This window comes from Pongo abelii, chromosome 4 (genome assembly GCF_028885655.2).
Source record: "Pongo abelii isolate AG06213 chromosome 4, NHGRI_mPonAbe1-v2.0_pri, whole genome shotgun sequence".
Classification (NCBI taxonomy): Eukaryota; Metazoa; Chordata; class Mammalia; order Primates; family Hominidae; genus Pongo; species Pongo abelii.
Genome location: NC_071989.2, coordinates 36,491,449 through 36,517,717, shown reverse-complemented (window position 1 = coordinate 36,517,717; position 26,269 = coordinate 36,491,449). Strand labels below are relative to the sequence as shown.

The following is a 26,269-nucleotide window of genomic DNA, read 5'->3' as shown; positions in this document are numbered from 1 at the left end:
AAACTGCAATAACTTTTGCACCAACATAATACAAAGGCAAATACTCAGCTCTCCTCAGTGGTTTTGTTTCCTTTCAGAGACCTGCAGAAGACACCCTGTATGAAGCAGCAGAACCAGGTAATGATTTTCATCATGTATTCCAAAATTAATCTGTATACAAACAAAATTAGCAGACGCAAGTATTTTGGCATGTGGCACAGACTATGTGAAAGTTAATGTTTTTTCTTTTTTTAAATATGCCAGTAGATTCACTTTTGTTTTGAAAGATGATATATAGGTCCCTGAGAACACTGATATTAGTGACTAAAATTCATTGTGCTCCACTCCCTGCCCCTTAGCCTATCAAAAGCATTCTCTGTAGACTTCAGAATGCATATACAAATTATTGCTGACACCACTCATTTCTAATTGTTTCATACTAGTATGATATGCCTATAGGTTTATAATCAATCAGCAAACTATTAACCCCAATATTTAAAATGTGCTATCAAATGATGATCTGTGTAGACAAAAGAAAATTCTGTTTATCCTACCCTATCATGAGTTGAGGATAATTTGTTATCACAAGTAATTTTAGCCTTTCCATTGCTTTTCTTGCAGAATGTAATGGTTTTCCAAGAAAGCGTGTACGGTCTTCATCTTTTACTTTTCATATTACAGATTCTCAGTCCCAGGGAGGTATGTATAGCCTTGACTGTTGACTATTCACTGTTATGTTTATTCTGAATGCAAAATTACTGAGAAACTTTTCAAAAGGGTAATGTTAAAAGCTTGCCAGCTGAATAGTGTTTATAATATATTGTTATATGAAAACAACAAACTATACAATGGTACAGTGAATCAGTATTTAAACATCCCATTTATCAGCATTGGAAAAAATACCAAAAGGACATAAGCCACAATGATAGCAGTGGTTATCTTAAGTAGAGGAGTTGCAAGTGGTTTGGTCTCCTCCCTGTCCCCCATGCCTTTGTATTTTGCTATGTTTTCAAAGTTTCTGCATTGCGCATGTATTAGCTTTGTAAGTAGGGGGAAAGGCCATTTTTAAAGTAACCACCGGCTGGGCGCGGTGGCTCACACCTGCAATTCCAGCACTTTTGGAGGCCAAGGTGGGCAGACCGTAAGGTCAGGAGTTTGAGACCAGCCTGGCCAACATAGTGAAACCCCGTCTCTACTAAAAATACAAAAAAAATTGGCTGGGCATGGTGGCAGTTGCCTCTAGTCCCAGCTACTTGGGAGGTTGGGGCAGGAGAATCTCTTGAACCCGGGAGGTGGAGGCTGCAGTGAGCCGAGATTGTGCCACGGCACTCCAGGTGGGGTGACAGTGTGAGACTCCTAAGAAAAAAAAAAAAGTAACCACCTATCTAAATAAATGGATGCCTACCCCTTGAAAATAATTTTATCATACACTGTATTCTGAGTAAATCAGTAATTTAGTTGCTTGTCTTCTATGCTGAAAGCACTCCAGGGATTCCTTTTATAATGAGCTCTATGCCTTCGCCTTGTAATACAGCATCTATGTATATATTTTTCCTCCACTGTGAGTTCCTTGAGGTCATCTTCATGGTTGATAGTGTCTTACATATGGTGACCACAAAATAAATATTCACTGTTGAATGGAATTGAATGGAAATTAATTTATCATCTTCATCAGATGTACTCATTTTTATTAATAGAAATAAAAAGATTTTTCTAAATTAGTGATACAGAAATTTGTCCAAAACAGCAAAACCCCAAATGAAAACAAAACAAAAAACCCACTTTCTTGCTGACTTTAGTTTGCAATCTGCTTTTAGTGTCAACCTTGTCTCAGAAGCAAATGAGATGTTCATCCGTCACTAACCTCCCAACCTTCCCCCATTCTGGGCCAGGTAATAAAGAGTTTCTAGAACCTCAAGCCTGACACTGACTTTTCAAAATCATTCTTATTAATGATGACTTTTCTTTCTTAGCGATCATAAAATGCTGACACTTTAGAAATAAACAGAGGCCTTGGCAAAGTATGCATCGAAGAATACCTTATGAATTCTAACTTCACAAATTCTGAGTATATGTTTTTACCTTTGGTGGAAAGTTTGAACTTAATGTTTTTTTAGGATTTCACATTTATAACAGTATTATTTTATTTAAGGCAGCCCTATAAAAGTAAAAACAATTTGCATTATTTTACTTACTATTGTCTATCTACATAGTTTATAATGTATAGCATTTAAAACACACAATTATGCTTTAGATTCATATTTTAAGTTTAGCAGAGAAATCCATTAAAATTTCTACTAATTAAAACATTACTCTTCTTTACTTGAAATTTATGTTTTGCTTAGTAAAACTATTTTATCATAATAAAATATTTGAAATGGTTGGCATTCTCTCCACATTAAAATGATCTCTATTCTCATGTTTTTATTTCTACTAAACAATCAATACTTTTTCCAAGTTAAGTTTGCCACTAAGAAAGAAAAATTACAAACTACTTACTTCATTTGAATTGATCCCCCTCTACCCAGGAACTTCAGAGTTTTTTCTTTCTTTTTTTTTTTTTTTTTTTTTTTTGAGACAGAGTCTGGCTCTGTTGCCCAGGCTAGAGTGCAATGGCGTGATCTCAGCTCACTGCAACCTCTGCCTCCCGGGTATAAGCGATTCTCCTGCCTCAGCCTCCTGAGTAGCTGGGACTACAGTCGCACACCACCCATGCCCAGCTAATTTTTGTATTTTTAGTAGAGATGGGGTTTCACCATTTTGGCCAGGATGGTTTTGATCTCTTGACCTCGTGATCCGCCTACCTCGGCCTCCCAAAGTGCTGGGATTACAGGCGTGAGCCACTGTGCCTCACCTGAACAACAGAGTTTTTCAATGAATAAATCGTATTCTTATTAATAATTGCAGGCATGACTGAGCAACAGTATATCAAGTACCTTTCAGATGCAGAAGAGACACTTTTTATTGTCTCTAATCCTTCTAACCTGACTGACAAACTCAGACATTAAGAGAAATAGAGATCCTGGCTGGGCGTGTTGGCTCATGCCTGTAATATCAGCACTTTGAGAGGCCAAGGCAGGCAGATCTCTGCAGGCCAGGAGTTCGAAACCAGCCTGGCAACATGGTGAAACCTGGTCTCTATTAAAAATACGAAAATTAGCCGGGCATGGTGTTGCACGCCTGTAGTTCCAGCTACTTGGGGGGCTGAGGCAAGAGAATCGCTTGAACCCAGGAGGCATAGGTTGCAGTGAGCCAAGGTCATGCCACTGCACTCCAGCTTGGATGACAGAGAGAGACTCTATCTCAAAGAAAAAAAAAAGTGAGAGAGACAGAGAAATAGAGATCCTAATCCCAGAGGCAAAGGTGTTCTGTTTTATTGTATTTATACATAAAACAAAGGAATGACTTTAAGTTATCTACGCACCTGCTTCAATTCATTTTTTACTGGACACTCACACAAAAAGAAAGAGCATCATTCTGTTTTATGTTGTGCAGAATGTTAGTGGTGTTCAGCAGGAGAAAAATATGGCTTATTTTTTTGTTGATGTTCAATAACAAAGATCATAAAAAACATTAAATTGAACTCTGAAGTAGAGAAGGGATTCTACCCCAACATTTATGTTACAACACCTTAAAGAATACTTTGAAGAAGCAATCATTCTTTTCTCATTTTCATTAAATGCCAAAGGTTGCTGTTTCTGCAATTTGCAATCAAGAGGAGATCCCTTTGAAATGTATAGAAATTCTATACTCGGAGCCACCACCACAGTCTTACCCCACCAACATGCTTGTAGAAAAATAACCTAGCAGATTTGTCAGCTTTACTTCTTCAGGTATACTCATTAAAAAGTCAGGGAGTATGGGCAGACTTTGCTAACAGTTTTATAATATTCTATAGGAGCTATATATTAATGCCGGAGGGTTCATTACCAATTCAGATTTTGTAGTCTGCAGAATTTCTGACAGTACACTATTTAAAGATTCTAAAAAAGACTGCCTTTTCTGCTAGTCACCTAATTTTCACTTAGATTTCTGAAAGTAAACAGAACTATGTAGCAGGACGCATCTGGCAATACCTTTTTTTTGTTGTTTTTTGAGATGGAGTCTCGCTCCTGTCACACAGGCTGGAGTGCAGTGGTGCGATTTCAGCTCACTGCAACCTCCACCTCCTGGGTTCAAACGATTCTCCTTCCTCAGCCTCCCGAGTAGCTGGGATTACAGGCACCTGCCACCACGCCTGGCTCATTATTTTTTGTATTTTTAGTAGAGACGGGGTTTCGCCATGTTGGCCAGGCTGGTCTCGAACTCCTGACCTCAGGTGATCCACCCACCTTGGCCTCCCAAAGTGCTAGGATTACAGGCGTAAGCCACCGCGCCTGGCCAGCAATCCCATTTTTAGCAGAGCCAGTGCAGCAGAGGGCACTACCTACTACTCTGTTAGTGCCAATTGCGACATCTGCTGGTGAGCTCAGAACGGGATTGTAAAGCCCCAAATAGTGTAGAATCTGACACTCTTCTGTATTTAAAAAATTTTAAATATTTTTTCTTACAGTGAGGAAAAACAGTGTTTTTATGACATCAACTCTTGTGCAAAGTAATGTTGATATAAAGAGTGCTGAACAAGGTATGTAGTTTCTATTTCAAGAACCTCAGAAATTGTATATTTTACCACCTATATTTTCATCTTCCTATATGTGTGCGTGTGTTGGGGGCATGGAGGTAGGTCAGAGTGACAAAACATGAAGAAATAATGCAAGTAAGCCAGGTTTCATGATCAAAATGAATAGTTATTTGGCAAAAGCTAGGCAGGGTGTGAATGTTGGGGAACTCAATGGTTATTTTGACTTGGATTAATTAACGCTAGTCCCTCATTTAAACATGACCTTAGAAAATAAGAATTATATTAGTTAAAAATAGGGAGTAAAGAAATATTTCACTAAAAATATATTTATCCTTTAATTCTATTCTTTCAAGGTCCTGTGAAACATTCTAAACATGTTATTAGACCTGCTATTTTGCAGCTACCTCAAGCTCGAAGTTGTGCAAAAGTAAGAAAAACATTTGGACACAAGGCACTGGAATCCTGCAAGACTAAAGAAAAAACAAATAATAAGGTGAGAAAGCCCAGGATAACGGAACTGACCTAAATACCTCATCCTTCTTTTTGTAGGTTGTTTGGGGCCCCCATATCCAGAAATAGGAGTTGTCTGAGCTTTGTTTTGTTGCTGGGCTAGATAGCATAAAGCCCTTGGTAAACTTTTAAAAGCTGTACTCTTACATTGGAGAGTTGTAGTCTCACAAATCTGTGGTCTCTCTAAAGTTGTAAAGTTGAGTACTGGGTAGTGGAAATCTGGGGGTCTTGTGCCAGAGCAATGACCCTGTGTGAGAATGGGGACAGCAATGAGGGAGCCAGGGGCCAGAGTCAGTAGTCAGAAAAGAGACAGGGATTTTCTCTACATTGCCAACTGGTCAACATCACAGTGTATCTTTGCCAGTTTAGGTCATACCAGGGGTTCATTTCAGACCCATATTCCAGTATAACAGGAGCAGAGAACTCCCTATACAGTGGAATTGGGAGGGTTTGGGAAGCCTCCAGAGACAGATAAGAATTCTAACTTCCAACTATGTAGTGTCTGAATCACTCTTTGTAGGCCTTTCTAAAGAGACAGTAACTTACACAAGCCGTGCAGATAAGGGTTTGGGGATATATTCAATTTCTGTAGTGCTACCTGTCTTCCAGTAGAAGCAGACACAGGAGGAATAGGACTCAAGATAGGTAGGTTGGAATTTGAGAGTTATTCCATCTTAGCCATTTGTTTCCAGCTGAACTACTGAGGATTGGTCGCATAGTTTCGCTTTGTTTTGTTTTCGCTTAGTGAACATAAGGACAGAAACACAGAAGTGTAAAAAAATACCAGATTGGTACTAATCTTGCCTCTGCCACTATCTTTGTTTATCTAAACAAAGCACCCATTCAACATCTTTTTATATCAGCAAAGTAAGGGACTTGAACTTGGTCAGCACTTACCAATATTTTTATATTCCTAAACCCTTTACTTTGTAAGATATGATTTGGAGAGATCCATTATGAATTTAAAAAATCATTTCATCATTTATGCATGCTATATAAGTAATTTTTAAGTAAAACATGTCTTCAATTTTAGATAAGTCTATTGTTGTTTTCACTTAAATATAATGTAATAATTATCACCATGTTACATAATTCCTTACTTTTATTTAAGAAGTGATGTGGCCGAGCGTGGTGGCTCACGCTTTTAATCCTAGCACTTCGGGAGGCCGAGATGAGTGGATCTCTTGAGCTAAAACGTTCCAGACAAGCCTAGGCAACATAGTAAAACACTGTCTTTACAAAAAATACAAAAATTAGCTGGGCATGGTGGCATGCGCCTGTAGTCCTAGCTTGAGCCCAGGAAGTGGAGGTTGCAGTGAACCGAGATGGTACCAGCCTGGGTGACAGAGCCAGACTGTCTCAAAAAAAAAAAGAAAAAAAAGAAGTGATGCATGGTGTTTAACTTGTTTTAAATTATGTAATAGAAAGTATAATATGTTGACTAATTTCTAAAAAGTTATATTGCATTTGATTTTAAAATGGCATGCACTATAAATATAGAGCAAGATTTTAATTACATGTTATGACATAAAAAATACATCAATATTTCTTTCTTGGCAGAATTTTTGTAAATATTGCATTGCATATTTTTAAAATAAAATTTATTAATATATTTCTTCCATTTTCTTCCTAAATGATCCAAGCTTAAGAGAAAATTTCAAGCTATTGTTTATATTTATTTTTGAATAAATTATAAGGTCTAGGGAATAAACCTTATTTCCAGTTATTGAAAAGCCCTACTGTATATGCCCATCATTAAATTTTCCATTTATTGATCTTTGAAGATCCAGAGACACACTGTATATAAGATCCTACGTAAGAATTTTGACCAAATGAATGTAATTTAAAGATTTGGTGAAAACTATCTCTAGGTGGATTTTGTAGAACCATTATCTTTATATTTCTTATTATCTTGTATATCAAAATCAGATAAATTATTTTTGTCCTATCATTAATCAATGGTTACTTACTATGTATAGATTAAACAATATGTGCCTAAATAACTATTTTAACCAACATAGGAGTGAAAACTACCATTTTGGCTGAGAGATACATTATCTGAGTGACTAGGTAATGAGCATGTACTTCGATCTTTGCCAACCATGGCACATGCTCTCTTGATACATATTTGTCAGTTGTCAAACTCTTGTTAAAAAAGAAAAAGTACTCAAAATTATTTTTATTGATTGAAATAAAAATTTAAGTGGAAACATACCCCATCTGGCTTTAAAAGACACGAACGCCCTGAAACATCTTTGCAAATCCCTAGTCGAGGAAGGAAGGTGTCCACAATACATTGTAAATACTAGACCAGATAATTTATAGAGTTCCTTCCAATTCTAAATTTCCTCACTCTTACATTTATATATTAATTCAGGTATTGTAAATACACATATGTACATAAGGCAAAGTAACTGGATAAGTTACTAGTTGAAAATTTCAAGATAAATAGATAAGTGGGGTTTTCTCTCATGTTGGGTGACTAGGATGGTGACATTCTTAGGGTGTTTCCCAGGATTAAATAGTCCTGAAAGAGAGCTTTACAAATCCAGAAATGAGAATTAACCCAATTTGACTAAAATGGCAAAAATAAACAAAACATAGTGGGATTTCTGAATATTATGATATTCTGGTATTAGACAGATCTCCATTGTATGTGACCTGGGCAAGTTATTTAAGTTCTTTGTGTCAGTTTACTCACCTGTAAAATGTGGACAATAGAAGTACAAAGTGTATAGAGTTGTAAGGAGTAAATGAGATTGTACATAAAATGCTTAGGGCAGTACTTAAACATAGTAAGCTTTCAATATATTTAACTATAACTATTGTTTCCTCGTCTGATGGTCCTATAGTAAGGTAGTCTTTATAAACTTTTTGATGGATTTCTTTACTTTCAGATTTCTGAGAGAAATTCCTATTTGTTAAGTGAAAATTTATCAAGTGCTAGAATTTCAGTCCAGCTGTCTACTAACCAGCACTTTTTAGGTGCAACATCAGTAGGGTAAGTTAATAAGAAAACAGAAGCGTTGTCCTTTCATTCTTGCATTCTTGCATTATTATAACCATTCACGGAAAATAATTTTCTGAGCTTGTATGGATAAATTGCCAAGATTCCCATTTGAAAGGAGATTTTATAGGAACACAAGTTTAAAATGTTTTTAAAAATATTTCTGATACTTAAATATTATCATATTAATACTGGATTGTCTTCATTGTTTCATTGACTTGGGTGAGAACTTTTTGAAAATGTATGGCTAAACTTTTATTTAGTTGGGCATAAATTATCTGGTTAGTAGATTAGGCTCTCTTCTTCTCTTTCTAGCATTTTTTTCTTTTATTTTGGCATTATACATTATTTATTAGCATAGGTTAGATAAGCAACAAGGAAAGCAGTATAAATCTGCAATATTTATTAGTATTTATTAGTATTACTAGTGATGGATAAATGTTTGATCTGAGAGATTAAAACTAGCTGTGGATATAAACTGACTCACATGACTGGGCTCTGTCCAGGTGCGGTAGCAGGTGCCTTCTATGTGCATTGGGGATGCAACGCCGAACCCTGAGCACATCTGTCTACAAAGAGTGGGCTTCCGGTCTTCGAGTTTCTCATCATGAAAAACACTTTTAACATTAAAAAAAAGTTTCTGGGAGGCAAAAAATTTAAGCCAACGTACACTCAATTATAACAGACAGGGTTTCGCTTTTGCCTGGGAGATCTCTGGTTGCCAAAACATCAGTCACTTGAGGAAGAGAAGAGGGAAATTAGTTATTAGACAGGGTGTGTTGGAAAAGCAAAAGGGGTTGGGCAGCCCTCCTGGCTGACCACACAGCCAGTGCAGTGATGGGCATGAGGCAGTCAGGACTGGTCTCTGCCAGTGCTGTAATAGCTGGAAACTATTTTGACAATCACCTCTGGATGCCACTATCTGAATTTTTCCTTCATTTTTCATTAAATTCACACTAACAAAAGTGAGCAGTAAATCTGATTTACATAAATCCATTAAATTATCTGATTATTTCAAGGTTTAAAATAGCTTTATCTATGTATTTAAAATAGTAAATGCTTATTTCTTTTTCTTAGATGTCAACCAAATGAAGATAAATGTTCTTTTAAAAGCTGCAGTTCCAATTTTGTTTTTGGAGAAAACATGGTAGAAAGAGTTTTGGTAAGATTTTGGTGTATGTTGCTATTACTATATACAGAGCTGTCACTTTAAATTTCTAAAGGTAAATTAATTAAAAGTAATATTAAATTGAATTATACTTTTTAACTCCTGAGTTCAAAGGCACATTTTCTTTCTTTAACTGGAAAGATTCTCCTGGGAAGCATGTCCTAGTTGTTAAAATAATAGAAACCCACAGAGGAAGGGAACTGTATAATTATAACATTATTACTGATGTGAAATATTAAATAGTTCTTTGACTTGTGTTAAACCAAAAGTACCCAAGGAAATCCCAGAATCATCTGCAATAGTTAGATAAGCTCAGTTGGTAATGATAGTTTAATAGTTTGTTGATTTCATCATTTTGTAACAAGATGCATTTAAAATTATTTGCCAATTTGTTTTTATTTGTTTTTTTGAGACAGTCTTGCTCTGTCACCCAGGCTGGAGTGCAGTGGTCCAATCTCCGCTCACTGCAACCTCCGCCTCCTGGGTTCAAGTGATTCTCCTGCCTCAGCCTCCTGAGTAGCTGGGACTACAGGCGCGTGCCACCACACCCAGCTAATTTTTTTTTTTTTTTGTATTTTTAGTAGAGATGGGGTTTCACCATCTTAGCGAGGATGGTCTTGATCTCCTGAGCTCGTCATCTGCCCACCTTGGCTTCCCAAAGTGCTGGGATTATAGGCGTGAGCCAATTTGTTCTTATTAGTTAACCACAACCCTACCTTCAAGCTCTTACATCAAAAAGCATTATTATCACTTTCTTTTGCTAGCTTTCAGAGAAAATTCATAGTGCTTTACTTGCCTAGGAGAATATACTTGCCTAGTGAAAACCCCTCACTGTTATTACCATCATCCTTATTTAATGTTCAGCATCCTCTTGCAATGAGGTAACTGCTTCTCTGATCCCCACAGAACTCTGATCTACAGTGGAAAATTTTACAGAAAAGTGAAAGCTGTGGAAAACCATGCCTATGGTTTTATCTGGTCCATCACATCTTCATACCTTTTCCAGCTTTCACTCAAGTCAGGAAAGTGGCTGAGATAGCTCAAACGTGCTTAGCTTGTCTCAGGGATACCAGTTACATGAAGAATCCCAAAGAAGCTGCAGAGATTTAAAAACGCATGTACGGATTTAGATTAATGAAAGAACCAACTCATTAAGCCAGTTCATTCCAATTTTTTTTTTTTTTTTAAGATGGGGTCTTGCTTTTTCACCTAGGCTGGATTGCAGTGGCACAATCTCGGCTCACTGCAACCTTTGTCTCCCTGGCTCAAGGGATCCTCCCACTTCAGCCTCCCAAGTAGCTGGGACCACAGGCACGTACCACCTCACCTGGCTAACTTTTTCTATTTTTGGTAGAGATGGGGTTTCACCATGTTGCCAGGCTGGCCTCAAATTCCTGAGCTCAAGTGATCCACCTGCTTCAGCCTCCCAAAGTGCTGGGATTATAGGCATGAGCCACTGCGCCCAAACTCATTACAAAATTTTTAGGGCTTTCATATGTTAGTCATTTTAAAGGCTTAGTTTATTTAGGAACCCTTCTGTCATTCCCAAAATGAAGGTCAACTCACCAATCCTAGAGCTGTGACCTAAGCCTTTGGATGTGAACCAAAATGGACCAGCCCCCATGGTGAATTTACAGGCAGTATATTTAGGCACATTTATTCCATATCATTTATTTCTAAGTTTGACACCAGATTAGCCACAGCGTCTGTAAAATGTCAGACAATGCTTTCCAAACCTCACAGGATCAACTTTACATTCAACTCAATTTACCAAACATGTACTGAGTTCTTATGGTATATAAAGCATTGATCTCAAATTTGGCTGCCTGTTAGAATCATCCTTTTAAGGATCTCCTATGCCTGGCCTCATCCCAGACCAATTAGCTCAGAATACCTGTGGGTGAGGCCATGTGTCAAGTGATTCCAATGTACAGGCAGGTTTGAAAACCACCTAAGTGGTTATGCAAGCTAAAGGAGACACTGTGCCCTAAAGGTGCTTATAATCTAATAAGAGCAGACAGAGAGATACCTATACAAATAAACTATAGTCAGGACTACAGGTTTTGTTTGAGAAGGCACTTGTGCACATTTCCTGTGGGCATTTTAAATGCTTAAAGGAACCTCAACTTATAAAGGCTTATAAAGGAACCTGAACTCTCTATCTCTTTAAGTTGGTAATATCTTAAGGATAACAGGAATTATAGAGATAACTTGTGTTTGTCCTCTAATCCTGTAAATTTTTGGCCTTGTGATTTGGGGGCCAGGATGCACTCTTGGCTTATTGGCTAACTATGTGTTTTTAGAGTGAGTCATTTAAACTTTCTGTGCCTCAGTTTCTATTTTCTTAAAATGGAAATAATTATACCCATCTCTACCAATTTTAAGGGAATATCTTGATGTCTAGTTAAGTAATGTGAAAGAATTTTCAGTTCACAAGGGAAAAAATATAAGCATAAGTTCTTAAGTATCATTGTTCCAGTTCCCTGTGTTTTGCAGAGGGCTACACATTATCACAAATGTCATGTCAATTAGTCTTTTTTTGTGCAGGCCTTGATTACAACAGACACACAGAGCCCCAAGTAGCCTTAAAAGCGACTGTTGGCAAACATTGCCTGGGAGGAAATGTTAGGATTTTTTCTACAAAGATGTTCTCTGAGACATCTTGTGGGGGTCTCTGGATAACTTTTTTGATTTTTTCCATAAAGTGGATAGCAAGAGTAAATTTCTGGGGATACTGAAATACCTTGGTATATGTTTCTATTACTATATACAGAGCTGTCACTTTAAATTTCTAAAGGTAAATTAATTAAAAGTAATATTAAATTGAATTATACTTTTTAACTCCCAAGTTCAAAGGCACATTTTCTTTCTTTTCTTTCTTTTGTACCTCCTGGGCATCAGTTTAGTCTAGTGAGAGTGTAGAACATGTTACCTTCTTTTGTGCCCTTAGACCTTTCCCATTGCCTCCGGGACTAGATCCCACCTGAAGTAGGCTGTGGTAACTAGATTATGTTTTCTGAGGATTAGAACTAAGGCTTTCTAACAATAGAGACGAGTTCTCTGTTCAGCACACAGAAAGTCCAAAACAAAAACATACCAGCTAGGTTTGCTTGCTGTGTTGAAACAGAAAAACGGAAGTGTCTTACTGCAAACATAGTAGGGATAAAATTAAAACTTTTATTAAATAAAATAATGCATCTTTTTCCGCACTCAGGGTACTCAAAAACTCGCCCAGCCTCAACTTGAAAATGATTCATATGCCAAGGAAAAACCATTCAAATCCATTCCGAAATTTCCTGTCAACTTTTTAAGTTCAAGTAAGAATTCTTTCATTTGTAAAACATTAGATTCACCTAGTTTGTCTCCTGTTTTTTATGTTATTTATTAACATTAATATTTAATATAAGTAAAATTAATATTTAATATAAGATTTAAAAAACCAATAATCCAGTGTTTCAAATATTTTGGTAAAGATTAAAGCATATAAATATGATTATCTGATATATAAGCTTTAAAAATTTTTTGAGTTAATGCTATGGGGGAATTGATAAGGAGATTTTACACGAACTCAAGCAGTTTGAATTTTTGGAATCACTTACTATTAGAAGAAGCCAAGTAGATATATGTGGTAATAGGGGCAACAAAGAACTTTCACAGTAAAGAAAATGGGGACTTTTAAGTGTGTTTTCCCCATTTTCTCTTAGGAACAGACTCTATTAAAAATACTTCCCTAATTGAATCAGCTGCTGCATTCTCTTCCCAACCATCACGAAAATGCTTGCTGGAGAAAATTGATGTTATAACAGGGGAGGAAACAGAACATAATGTGTTAAAGGTCTGTATATCATGTTTTACTCTTTCTGGTAGCATTTACATACTTGGAATAAAGTTAACATGAGAAGAGACATCTTTAAAAATACAGACAGAAGTATAGTTTTCATGGAGACTAAGTTGCTTAAATAAAAATGTTGGATGCTCTCAAAAATTGAACCAATAATTTATTTTCTTCTTGTGTTTGTATGTGTACCTTGCAGGAAAATGGGTTGTTAGGTTTACAACTATTCACATTAGTCCCTTAGAAATAAGACAGCCAAGTATCCTGCTTTAATACTTGCTTTTATAATTAGTGCTATTATTGTGAGTAAATAATTCTACTTACACAGGTTTAACAATGTTGATAACTTGATTTCAGTCCAATAAGAATTTAGCTTCCTTTAAAAAAGTTTAGAATTTCATGTAATTCAAGAATTTCACAGATATACACTACAGTATCACAGGATTTTAATGCTGAGTAGTATCACCATCGGCACAAGCACATGAAATATAATTACTACAACTTTACCCTTTCCCAACAAGGCAGAAATTTCCATTTGCCTTTCTCCATCTGCTTTTCTCTAAACTCTCTCCATTCCTCTCCACTTCCTCTATGATCTACAGACACTTTTATTTTAAGTGTGTCTCAAAGCATAACCCTTGGATTAGATTAATTCTAGTCTTATTGAAGTAATTGTTAGGGGTGAGGCTCCAGCATGCTATATTTTTAACAGGCCGTCTAGGTGATTCTTGTACACAGTAGTAATGATTGCAGTAGGGTAACCTGTGGTATCATATCCTACTTCTCCACGTTATCATGCTGTCTTTAAAAATTTTGAAGCATGCAAATGGTTCAATGATTCTTTTACTTTCAAATAACATTATATAGCTCAAATAATTAATATAAAAGTTGATTATATATAGACATAGTGTTAAAAAATCAGAAAGTATGTATGGCATTCTACCATTGACAGAAAAAAGAGGGGGAATATTTATATGTATTGGCATGTATGTATGTACAAATATCTCTTGAAGGATAAACAAAATATTTACACCAGTGGTTACTTGTTGCAGGGGTGGAAATTGGTAGATGGGAAATAAAAGCTGGGGGCCCTTTTCACTTTGTATGTCTTTTTACTTTTTGATGTTTGAACTATCCAAAAGTTATATGTTTCTAAATGTTAAATATATTTTAAAAGCTGGTTTATAAATCATTGACAAAGATTATTTTGGTAAAAGACCAGACACATATAAATGTGTCATAACATAGGAAATAACTTACTTTGAAAAAATTTTCTATATATTTGACATTTTAAAAAATTGTCATTTAGATAAACTGCAAGCTTTTCATATTCAACAAAACAACACAATCCTGGATTGAAAAGGGCAGAGGAACGTTGAGACTGAATGACACAGCAAGCACTGACTGTGGAACATTACAGTCAAGACTAAGTAAGGAATCCTTTTGTAAAGCAAGCCATAATTTGTCAGGATTTCTCCTGTGTACCTGTAATAATATAGGTACACATCATTTTCTGGAGATGTGCTATAAAATACACCAAAAAATCAGACTGTTGAAAATATTTCTATAGGAGCTTCCCATTTCAAGTAGGCTCTCCTGTTAGACTGCATGGGCTCCAGTTCTGGCTCCAGCAGTGACTAACTAGTGACCTTGATAAGTTTTTTAATCTCTTTCTCTACTCTATCAATTTAAAATGGGAATAACTGTAGTTCATGACTTATTGAGTGACTGAGAGATTTCAATGAGATAAAGCATGTAAAGCACTTATATCAGAGCCCAGCACACACCTAAATAGTAATCTTATTATTATTTAAAATAATATGATGCAAATTATTTTGTGAAGTGAAAAGTTCTTCTAAAAGAAAATACTTGTCCCATAATTTATCCTTGGCATCCCAGACATGGGATGGGGGTCGGGATGAAGGATTAGTCTCTAAGGAAAGAGATTAGTTTCCAAGGTGTGCAGTTATTGAATCCTGCAGGCACAGTGATGTTCAGAAGCTGGAGCCAGTCAAACCTAAAAATACAAGAGAGCTAGCATTCAAAATAATGCAATGGGCATTGTTCAGAGGTCCAAACTGAAAGAGAGCACAGGGAGAGATCTGGGCAGGATGAATGGATTTATTGGTCAATTTTGAGAGGTCAAGACTTTAGAGGAGACCACAAGTAGACACTGGATCCAAGAATAAGGTTATTTGTTGAGTTTTGGATATCAAACTCAAGAAATGGGTAAGAGATATAATTCAGATTAAAAGGATAGAAACAGTGTCTTCAGTTCTGTAACTGGCACACAGATTTCTAAATTACCCAACCAAGTAATAGTCCCAAGGCAGGTGCAAGTTATTTACTACTCTGGTTTGATTCCACTGCCTGCCAAATTAAAAAAAAAAACCCCAAAGAAAAATAAAAAACAAAAAACAAACCCCAAAAGAAGCTTTCTTTTTATTATGCAGGTAATATACATTCATTGTAAAAAAACAGAAAGCATGGATTGAAAAAAATTTTTTTTAAATCACTTAAAGGCCTATCTTCCTAACATCTATTAACAGAATATATTTTTCTGGCCTTTGTTTTCTGTATATATAGATGTATACATAGATTGTAAAAGTTCTGATTCATGGTGTTTATTTTGCTTTGTAGCCTAATTTTTTCTTTTACATATTACACCATGATTTTTCCACATCAATAAATTTATTTTTGCAGTATTCTTAATGGGGTCATAATATTCTCTTGAATGACTACACCACAATTTATTTAACTAATTCCATTTTTTTGGACACTTAAGGTTTTTGTTCTGGTTTTCTTCATTGTAAACATTTCGCGACAAATATTCTTCAGACCATCAGTTCTTAAAAGGAGTTCTAAAATTTTAACCACTTTTAAATATTACAGTAAAAAAGTGTAATTTCAGCATTTAAGATAAAAAAGTTCTCCCAACATAATAAAGTACTATTTGAAAATCAAGTTATAATCTAGTCAAATCACAAGTTATACTGAATCTACAGTCTGAAAAACAACTACAAGATTTATTTTGCTTTTGAAAATGGTAAATTCCTATGTGTCAACTGTTCTGTGGCCTGATGTAGTCACCTTTCTATTTTAGTTATGCGCAATCAAGGCAGTCTAAGGCTGATCCTCAATAGCAAACTCTGGGCCCAAATGAAGATTCAAAGAGCAAACCACAAAAATGTACGAATAACAGCTACTGATTTAGAAGACTATAGCATCAAAATATTTTTAATTCAGGTAAGTGAGAAATTTCAGTGATAGAAGATTATCCTACTAAATTAATAGACATCTGCAATTACTAATTTGTTTATTCATTAGGTATAATAATCTGTACCATTGGCAAAAACTCAGCCATTCATTATGTCTGTTTATAGCATAAGACATAAATTTTATGTGAAATTCAGAAATTAACACCAAAGTCTATGTAATCAATTGGTACTCATTCCAAGACATTTGTGTGGTATCTGCCATCAAATCTCTACCCTTTACTTTACTATTGAAATTTTGTGAACAATCTTACTGTTACCAAGGTGGCTATTGTCAAGAATGGTTCCCAGGAAGAGGCTAGCAGACTTTGAAGCCTAATGCTTATCCTGCAAGCTGAGATTGAAAAAAGCCTTTAGGTCACTGGAAAAGAACCAGTGGGAAATAGAAAAACATAGAGCTAGCAAGTTAAAACAACCAGACCAACAGCAAATTCCAATTCTGGACATGAGTAAATCTCCAAGGTAACAGGATGGGAGCACAGCTTTAGCTGTTCCTGGCAGAGGAATACTTGACCTCAAATACAAGATCCAGACTCAAGAGAGCTGGCAAGAATAAAGCTTAAAAAAACAAAACAAAACGAAACCCAAAAACAAAACCACAACCTCCCCCGCAAAAAAAAATGGATTTCCCCATGGACTGACTGGAGAAGACTGATTACCCAAGTTCAGGCAGAAGGTGACAATACAAATAAATTGGCTTCCATGTAGTAATGTGGAAAAAACCTGGCAGGTGCCTGTGATGAAAAACCAAAGTTTATTAGCATCAGTAAGTGTACTGTTAGGTGTAAGTGATATTGAGCATTAAAATGTTCTAGTAAGATGAGGTACAAACCCCATTTACCATTTAAGGTATTAATACTCTTGCCAGTCTTCTGGGCCAGATTCCCCCTTGGTTTTAGGTGGGTAAAGTAGCATGCCAGAGACTGAGCCTGTTAAACATGACTAGATTCCATCTTCAGAGATGGTCACTATTAACATTTTGGTCTTATATTTTAGTATATACATGCAACTGTGTGTAAGTATATACATACATACCTATATGTAGCATAGTGTACATACTGTATAACCTTCGGGAAAGCTACTTAGCCTTCTTTAAACTGATTTTATTCATCTGCAAAATGATGGTAACAATAGTACATTTTATTTATACATTTTATTATTGGCTTTAGAAAAGCTGCTGAGATTAAATAGCTAATATGACTGTGAAATACACGTTATTTTACTTATCAATGTTAATGAGTGTCTTCATGACATTAGTTTATTTTTCAAAAATTGTTTTAGTAGGTGAAATAATTCTATTCTATTATGGACCATAATGTATTCCATTAATCCCACTAATGCGAATGATAAAACCTGGGATTCAACTTTCAGCCAATTTGCTGACTAGCAACTCGGATAAGTCATTTTACCCTTCTGAGCCATAATTTCCTCATTCATAAAGGGAAGAGGGAAACAAGCATATATTTAATACCTGTGCTAATTGCTATATTTTGCTAATACAAACGAAATTAACAATGAACCCACAGTTTTACTGAAGGAATTGAAAAAATGAATATTTTAACAGTAAATGTTATGCCAACTTTATTGTTACCATCACTTTTATATTTTCATATGAGTAACAACCATTAAAATAGCATAGAAAAATACTGAAAAGCAAGAACTGCTGTGTTTATGGTACAATACCATAGACTACTCTAATGAGCTCAGCATATCCACAAAGCTATGTAGTTTGGAGGAATGTCCAAGCAAAGTGATGGACAGGAAATGGAAGTCTTTTTTCTCTGCAATCCTACAATTTTCTATAGTGTAAAATAGTGAAAGAGGGATGGTCTTAACTAATTTAAATTCAAATAGAAATTTTATATAACAAAATTTTACTTTCTAAATTTAAAATGTATGCATTGGGATTGCTTATAAAAGTATACATTTTAGGATGCAATTTGGTTCAAGATTGTCTTTTTACTGCTTAATTTTTAGGGTTGTTAGCACCTATGTATACTGTAGATTTATGCCACGTAATTCCTTCCTTATCAGTAGTGAAAGATTAAACATCTGTAAAATGTAGCTAACATATTAATGATTTTCTTAACAATTTAATGTTCCTCATGCAGGCCAGTGCCCAAGATACAGCATATTTGTACGCAGCAATACATCATCGTCTTGTTGCACTTCAAAGCTTCAATAAGCAGAGAGATGTGAATCAAGCTGAAAGCCTGTCAGAAACAGCCCAACAATCGAACTGCGAAAGCTGTGATGAGAATGAGGATGATTTCATCCAAGTCACTAAAAATGGATCAGGTAAATAGCTTTTGTTTTGTTAGTTCAGAGGTTTAAAAAAGAATTCTTAAGCACGATCCTAATATATTAGGTAGATTTTTTAACAAGTGGAACTGCTCTGTTTAAAGTTAGTGGTGGCTAGAGCCTTAGTTGTTTGGATCTGAGGAGTGGGTTTGAAAATCACTGTCTTCTATAAGTGGTCTTCATTTTATCAAGTCAGCTTCATGGTGATGCCTATGTCATTTGCTTATAAACTGCATAAAAAACTATTACATTGCTACCCTGAAATTAACCCTTCATTTTTATTTCTCTTCACTTATTCTCATTTTATTATTGGCTATACTAGGAAGAATTATAAATACATATAATGAGCCCACTTGGTAAACTTGGCTTGATACCCTGAAAATTCTGTTTATTCCCTTTTTAGAATTTGACTGCTTGTAAGAATAACTAGATTGTAGAAATACTATTTTCAAGGACCTATTTTGTCTAGGGGAAAAAGTACTATTTCTTTTATTGTATCAGGATTCACAAAGTAAGATTGAAGTGGAACCAGTGATAAACAGATTGTTAGGTTTTAGTGCTTATCTTGATATGTGGATTTAAAACTAATATTCATACTTCTCTTTGGAGAAAAACAATGTCAAACATAGTAAGCTCAACTTTGTTATACAGATGTAATTATTCCAATAAAGTCATCCAAGCCTTTTCACTAACAGTTTCACTTAGTCCTGAATTCTGTTTTACAGAGGACTGAGTAATACAATTACAATGATAGTGTGGTAACAAGCATTTTTTTCAAGTCTTAGTCATTTTGAAACATTAAAGCTGCTTTAATCATACGTAATTTAAGAATCTATCAAAGAACATGCATAACTGGATGAAATATCTTCCTTTGCTTAATATTAAAGCTATAATCAAAAGGAAAAATACACAAAACATGCAGATCAGTATTATAACCTGCTTGACCCAGTGATTCAGAGAACTAAGTGAATATGATTTTTCTTGCTACTTTAAGCAAATCTATTAAACAAATGGTTTATTAGTCTTTAAAACATATAAAATAAAAAAAACTTTTATTTTATAATAATGTTTACACTGCCAACAATAAAATGGGGTCTATCAGAGAACTAGTTGGTACACATTAACAATGTCAATTTGAAATAAGGATTAAATAGCAAATTCTCTCACTAACTAATGACACATGTTTATGATATCTATATTCTGTTATATTCCATTTTAGGAAAGGGGAGCTATGTAACTATCTTAATAAAAAACAATGAAAATAAGGCAAAGCAAATGTCAATCATATGAACCCCCTTTTTCCTGCCATTTTTTCCCATTTTCACTTAGTATCTTCTCCAGGAGGCAGTAAAAACAAATGCTAAAATGTTATGGAAGCAATGAAAGGTCTAATTTTTTGCACTTTGCTGCTTATAAATTATCTAAAAGAGGCATGATTAAAATTTTAGCAACAAGCAACATCTCTAAATGTTGCTTGCAAAAATGTATATTCTGTAGCTTTTATTTCATCACCAATGAGTACATTTATTAATATTCATGTTTAGTTGCATTCAATATTAAAAATCTACCCTAAATATAATATTTTGTAATAAAATATTTTAAATTTATATCACAGATCCTTCTAGGTGGACTCACAGACAGTCGGTTGCCTGTTCATGAATACTACCTACTATAAACATGACATCTACAAAAAGAGGGGTCACCCTACTGAAAATACTAAACCACTCTAACTAATGAGAAGATTCTATTCATTCCTTGAAGAGTTTTTATAGAAAAGTTTAAGAAATGTAATTTGTTGCAATTAACATTTTTATGTTTTACATTTTACATTGATTATTGTGCAGAAACTGACAGAATTAAAAAAAATGGACTTCAGAAGCTCAAAATTTATCATTTTTGAAGAAGTTTATTTAGAATAGGATTTTATAACTAATTTGGACTCTTCATCACATTGATGGATATAATACTTAGAATTATAAATTGCTAGATTTGATAAATACCTAACAAAATGTTTATTTTTTTCAGTCATACATGACCATAAAACAAATATTTTACTAAATTTCCAGAGTCATTTCTTCGAAAAATAGTATAATTGCATGATAACATTTCACTAAATCCTATTTATCTTCTGGGAAATGTATATTTTAATTTAGCTTTTGGATTTCCTAATATGATAAGCTTATATATTCATGGTATGAATTCCTTTAAAAAGAACATCTGCTCTTGGACTTGTATCTGTTGCATCTTGTCAATGTTTGACTCATGGTCAGCATCCAATAGTTGTTAAATGAATAAATAAAATATAATACATTACCTGTGTATCAAAAAGCATGTATAAGAAAGCCAAATATGTTAACTTGTTCTACTTTATTTGTGTAATTATATTTTCATTAATATTTTAGTAGGTGGGGCTGTATAGAAAAACAAATGTATCATACATAGCCAAATGAATCTTTTTCTTAAATGCTATTATTATAGTAGGCTACAGTAATTTCAACAATTTTGCAATAGAGTTTTGATCCTCTTCTTTGAGATTTGTTTCAGAGACACCTCATGAATCACACAAGAAAATTAGTCTCAGTACTTATAGCCCTATTTCATTTTTCAATTCAGTTTTATCACACCATGGCTTCGAAGTGACTTTTGATTGTGACCCCTAAACAATTCTCTGATTAGGGGATAAAAATTCATAATTCCAAGATGTTTCTGAAAATGTTCTGAACAATGACAACATATTTGGAATGAGGGCATAATTTCACTAAGTGATACTTCGAAGAACAATATTCATTTGGATATGCAAACACACATTTTCAAAAGTTATATTACTGTTACCGTACCTGTTATAAAATAATAAAAATATATAAGTATTTATTAAGTCAAACTTCAGCTAGTGCCTGAAAGTTTAGCATATGAAAGTTAAATTAAGTCTTTCAGATTATGATTATGACAATTGTTCAACATTTTGTCCTTCCTTATAACTGAGAAAGCATAACTTAATATAAGTTAACTACTAAGAGAGGCCCATTCATTCTTCCAGTGATTCTAGAAGAAATATGGCACATAATATCCTTTACTTTTAAATAAAGGAGTCAATAACTCAGAAAATAAAGAGGAGAAATAAAGTTAATGTGAGAGAGATGAAGAAAAGAAGGGAAAAAAGAGATTTAGTATGAAAGAAAGGACAAAAAGAATGGACAACAGAAATACTCTTTTTTAAAATCAAGAAGAGTGACTCTGATGCGGAACACACTCAGCAGAAAATTTTCATTAGAAACATAACACAGAGAGATATTTGGAGAAGATAATAAAGCACTGGTTCTCTTTTATTGTTAAGATCTCAGCTGATGTGGGAACATTGTGATTGCACTATAAATTGCTAAAGAAGAGAACAAATAACTTTATTTATTTATTTTGTTTGTGTTTTAGACAGAGTCTCACTCTGTCACCCAGGTTGGAGTGCAGTGGCACAATTTCGGCTCACTTCAACCTCCCCCTTCCGGGTTCAAGGGAATCTCGTGCTTCACTCAGCCTCCTGAGTAGCTGGGATTACAGGCGCCTGCCATCATACCTGGCTAATTTTTGTATTTTTAGTAGAGACGGGGTTTCACCATGTTGGCCAGGCTGGTCTTGAACTCCTGATCTCAAGTGATACACTTTGCCTCAGCCTCCCAAAGTGTTGGGATTACAGGTGTGAGTCACCACACCTGGTCATCTTTATCTTTTTGACATGTTCATCCTTGTCCCCACACTAAGGTAGAGATAAAGCAATTATCTTCTCAATGCTTGAAACATTTTAAGTTGAATTCATTCTATGATTTTCTTTAGATTTCTCCGCATATATCAATGGAAAAAATTAACTACCTTAATTTCTGGTCTATACAGAAATGCCAGTGCAACAAAACCAAATGTAGGGTTAGAATATCAGGAAAGCAAAGAGAGAAGTGAAAATTCCCAGATTATGAAATGGAGAAGAACAGAAACATGATATTTAGCTCACAACTCTTTCAACCCACTTTCTATACACTCCATTATTCTTTCTTAGAATTCCTACACAAATATTTAGTACAATTTTGGAGGAATAGTAGAAACATTTTATAGTTTTTCCTTGTCCTGTATCTTCATCTAGCCTTCTTCTTTTTAGCTTTCCTATGTCCTTTGTTCCCCTTTTATAAGGAGAGATCAGTTGTACAATAACACCCATTTTCATAAGTTATTTAGGTAAATTATTTTGAAGTATACATGTTGGATTTCCAAAGCAGCTGTTTTTAATTAAAATTTAATTAACTATCTAATTTATGTCATTATATATCTTGTGTTAAGACAATGTTAACTTTCTTCTCTTTTAGTAAGATTTTACCCAACTGTTTACCCTAATTATAGACAATTAAAATGTTCTCTCTTAAAAAAATATTATTTTCCATCCATTACTGCCAAAACAAGGAACACTTTTTCGCCAAGAGAATACATCCTATACAGCAGTGGTAACCAACCTTTTTGGCACCAGGGACTGGTTTTGTGGAAGATAATTTTTCCACAGGCTAGAGGTGGGTAGGGTGGGGGTGGTTTTGGGATGAAGCTGTTCCACCTCAGATCATCAGGCATTAGAGTCTCATATGGAGCGTGCAACCTAGGTGCCTTGCATGAGCAGTTTACAGTAGGGTTTGCATCCTATGAGAATCTAATGCTGCCGCTGATCTGACAGCAGGCAGAGCTCAGGCAGTAACACAAATTATGGGAAGCAACTGTAAATACAGATGAAGCTTCACCCCCTTGCCTGCCGCTCTCCTCCTGCTGTGTGGCCCAGTTCCTAATAGGCCAGGGACCGATACTGGTCCACAGCTCGGGGGTTGTGGACCCCTGCTATACAGGTCTTAGAGTATTTGAGTGTCATAAAAAGAGGTATATATGTCTTTCATAGAGTCAGAATGAACATGAAGTGGGGGTGGGAAGGGTTCTGGGGGTTGGGAAGGATATATTTTAAAATCTCTGTAAATCTTCAAGTTGTGAATATCACAGTGATATATAATTTTCCCCATAAAATGTTGAGAACAGTTAAGCTTGCTTGAGATATGGCTATCACATGGTTGGCTAGACTCACTTACTAGAAAAGCACACCAGCCTCACCATAGATGGAGTTTGAGTTTAAAACTCAAAAATTCACGAATGCCAGCAGTTTTGTTTGGGAGGGTGAGGTCGGTGGATTGCCTGAGCCCAGGAGTTCAGGACCAGCCTGGGGAACATTGCATAACACCCCATTTCTACAAAAATTTCAAAAAATTAGCAGGGTGGCTGGGCGCGGTGGCTCACGCCTCTAATCCCAGCACTTTGGGAGGCCGAGGTGGGTGGATCATGAGGTCAGGAGTTCTCAGGACCAGCCTGGCCAGGATGGTGAAACCCTATCTCTACTAAAAATACAAAAATTAGCCGGGCGTGGTGGGATGCACCTGTAATCCCAGCTACTAGGGAGGCTGAGGCAGAGAACTGCTTAAACCGGGAGGCGGAGGTTGCAATAAGTTGAGATCGTGCCACTGCACTCCAGCCAGGGTGACAGAGCGAGACTCCATCTCAAAAAAAAAAAAAAAAAAAAAAAAAAATTAGCAGGGCATGGTGACACGCATTTGTAGTCCCAACTACCTGGGAGGCTGAGATAGGAGGATCGCCTGAGCCTGGGAGGTTGTGGCTGTGTGAGCCATGCAGTGCAGTGCCACTGCACTCCAGCCTAGGGGATAGAGTAAGACTCTGTCTCAGGAAAAAAAAAAAAAAAAGATATTTGTAAACTGTGGCACTGGAAGGAAGAATTATTGAAATGATTAGCTAATGTTTAGCCTAATCAAGACTTGATATGGATAAGTTTTCTAACAGAGTATTACCAAGATTTCTTAATCTTTACCAATCTAGTGGATATAAAATATTATTTCACAATGACATTATTTGTATTTTTCTAATTTCTAATAAGGTTATCTTTTCAGGTATTTATTCACTGTTTGTGTTTCTTCTAAAAAATTCCTGCTCATGCCTGGCACAGTGGCTCACACCTGTAATCCCAGCACTTTGAGAGGCTGTGGTGGGTGGATCATGAGGTCAGGAGATCGAGACCATTCTGGCTAAGATGGTGAAACCCTGTCTCTACTAAAAATCCAAAAAATTAGCCGGGCATGGTGGCATGTGCCTGTAGTCCCAGCTACTCTGGAGGCTGAGGCAGGAGAATCCCTTGAACTCGGGAGGCGGAGGTTGCAGTGAGCTGAGATTGCGCCACTGCACTCCAGTATGGATGACAGAGCAAGACTCCATCTCAAAAAAAAAAAAAAAAAAAAAAAAAAAAATTCACAATTTTTGCAAAGCTAATCATGTCATTTTCTCCTTTTGGTTGCCTCCTAATATATGCAGGATAAAAGGCAAGTTCCTAAGCATGGATTTAACATTTTCCATTGTCTTTACCCTTGTCTACCTCTCTAGCCTCACTTCCCCGTGTTGCCTGCCTCTCTCTAAATTCTCTAAAATTTCAAAATTGCTAGTTCATTGCTTCTATGCATTTGTTCATGCTGTTTCTTCTGTGGAATTTCCTTCTCATTCTTGCTGATAATGGCTAATATTGAATTCATTACTTAAGGCTTAGCTCTTCACATTCCCAGAAAGCCTTCTCTAACTCTTCTTAGGCTGACTTAAGACTTGCTCCTCCAAATTTCTATAGCATTCTGTGTATAACTCTATCACTGCATAGACTTTAGGCTCCTCAAGGGCATGGATGCTTTTTATCATTTCGTCTCTAGCACCTAGCAGGATGCCTGGCCTACAGTGACACTCAAATTTAATTTAATCTCCATGAATGTGTGTTACATGTCTAAGATTTAAGAGACATTATCTAAAAGGAAACTAGATAAGGATTGGAAATTCAGGAGAAAGATCTGGGCTAAAGATGCCAGTAATAGCTGAGGTCATGAAAGGGGCTAATATTTGCCAAGTGTCTACTGTGTGATGGGCACAGTGCTAGGCATCTGTGCATATAGTCACAATTTTACAAGGTAGCAATTATATTTTATAAATGCAGAAGTAGGTTCAGGAAGGTTAAACAACCAGTTCAAGTTTCACAAAGCTAATAAACAATAAAACTGAGATTTGAACTAAGATCCTTCCATTACACAACACTGAATGAACTCAGGAGTGTGTGTGTGTGACAGACAGAGAGAGAGAAGGAAAAAGAAGAGGGAGAAGAAGAGACAAGGAGACGAGGACAGAAGACATCTTGGAGATGGGTTTAGGAAGAAGTCAAAAAGGGACATAGAGATGGGAGAAACACTGTTAGGGACTGGTATGTTGGGAGACAGTAAAAGATTTCAAGAAGAAATGATAACCATTTCAAATTCTTTAGAAAGATCAAGCAATTAAAGGACTGAAAAAAGTCTTTTGAGTTCCAACAAGATCTTTTGGTCACCTTGGAAACAGCAATAATTAGCAGAGTAGTGGGGAGAAGCTAGTGTACAACAGGTTGAGGAATGACTAGGAGGCAGGGATGTGGCAATGATGAACAGACTACTCTTTCGAGAATCAGCTGTAAAGGTAAGGCAAGCAATAT

General features: G+C 35.7%; 1 protein-coding gene across 2 annotated transcripts in view; it reads left to right on the top strand.

The window, feature by feature from the left end:
* RANBP3L (RAN binding protein 3 like) overlaps window positions 1-23,223 on the top strand; it is a 51,781-nt gene extending 28,558 nt beyond the window's left edge. Inside the window, exons 3-15 of one of the 2 annotated variants that reach the window (XM_002815495.5) lie at window positions 78-117; window positions 601-678; window positions 1,797-1,871; window positions 4,532-4,603; window positions 4,954-5,093; window positions 8,008-8,111; window positions 9,195-9,279; window positions 12,500-12,602; window positions 12,990-13,120; window positions 14,430-14,550; window positions 16,224-16,366; window positions 18,507-18,693; window positions 20,312-23,223. In XM_002815495.5, coding sequence (XP_002815541.1) covers window positions 78-117; window positions 601-678; window positions 1,797-1,871; window positions 4,532-4,603; window positions 4,954-5,093; window positions 8,008-8,111; window positions 9,195-9,279; window positions 12,500-12,602; window positions 12,990-13,120; window positions 14,430-14,550; window positions 16,224-16,366; window positions 18,507-18,693; window positions 20,312-20,355 — 1,323 coding nt within the window. In that variant the 3' untranslated portion in view covers window positions 20,356-23,223. The remainder of the gene's footprint in view (window positions 1-77; window positions 118-600; window positions 679-1,796; window positions 1,872-4,531; window positions 4,604-4,953; window positions 5,094-8,007; window positions 8,112-9,194; window positions 9,280-12,499; window positions 12,603-12,989; window positions 13,121-14,429; window positions 14,551-16,223; window positions 16,367-18,506; window positions 18,694-20,311) is intronic. The other variant, XM_002815494.5, reaches the window with a different exon arrangement.
* Window positions 23,224-26,269: the final 3,046 nt, after the last annotated feature.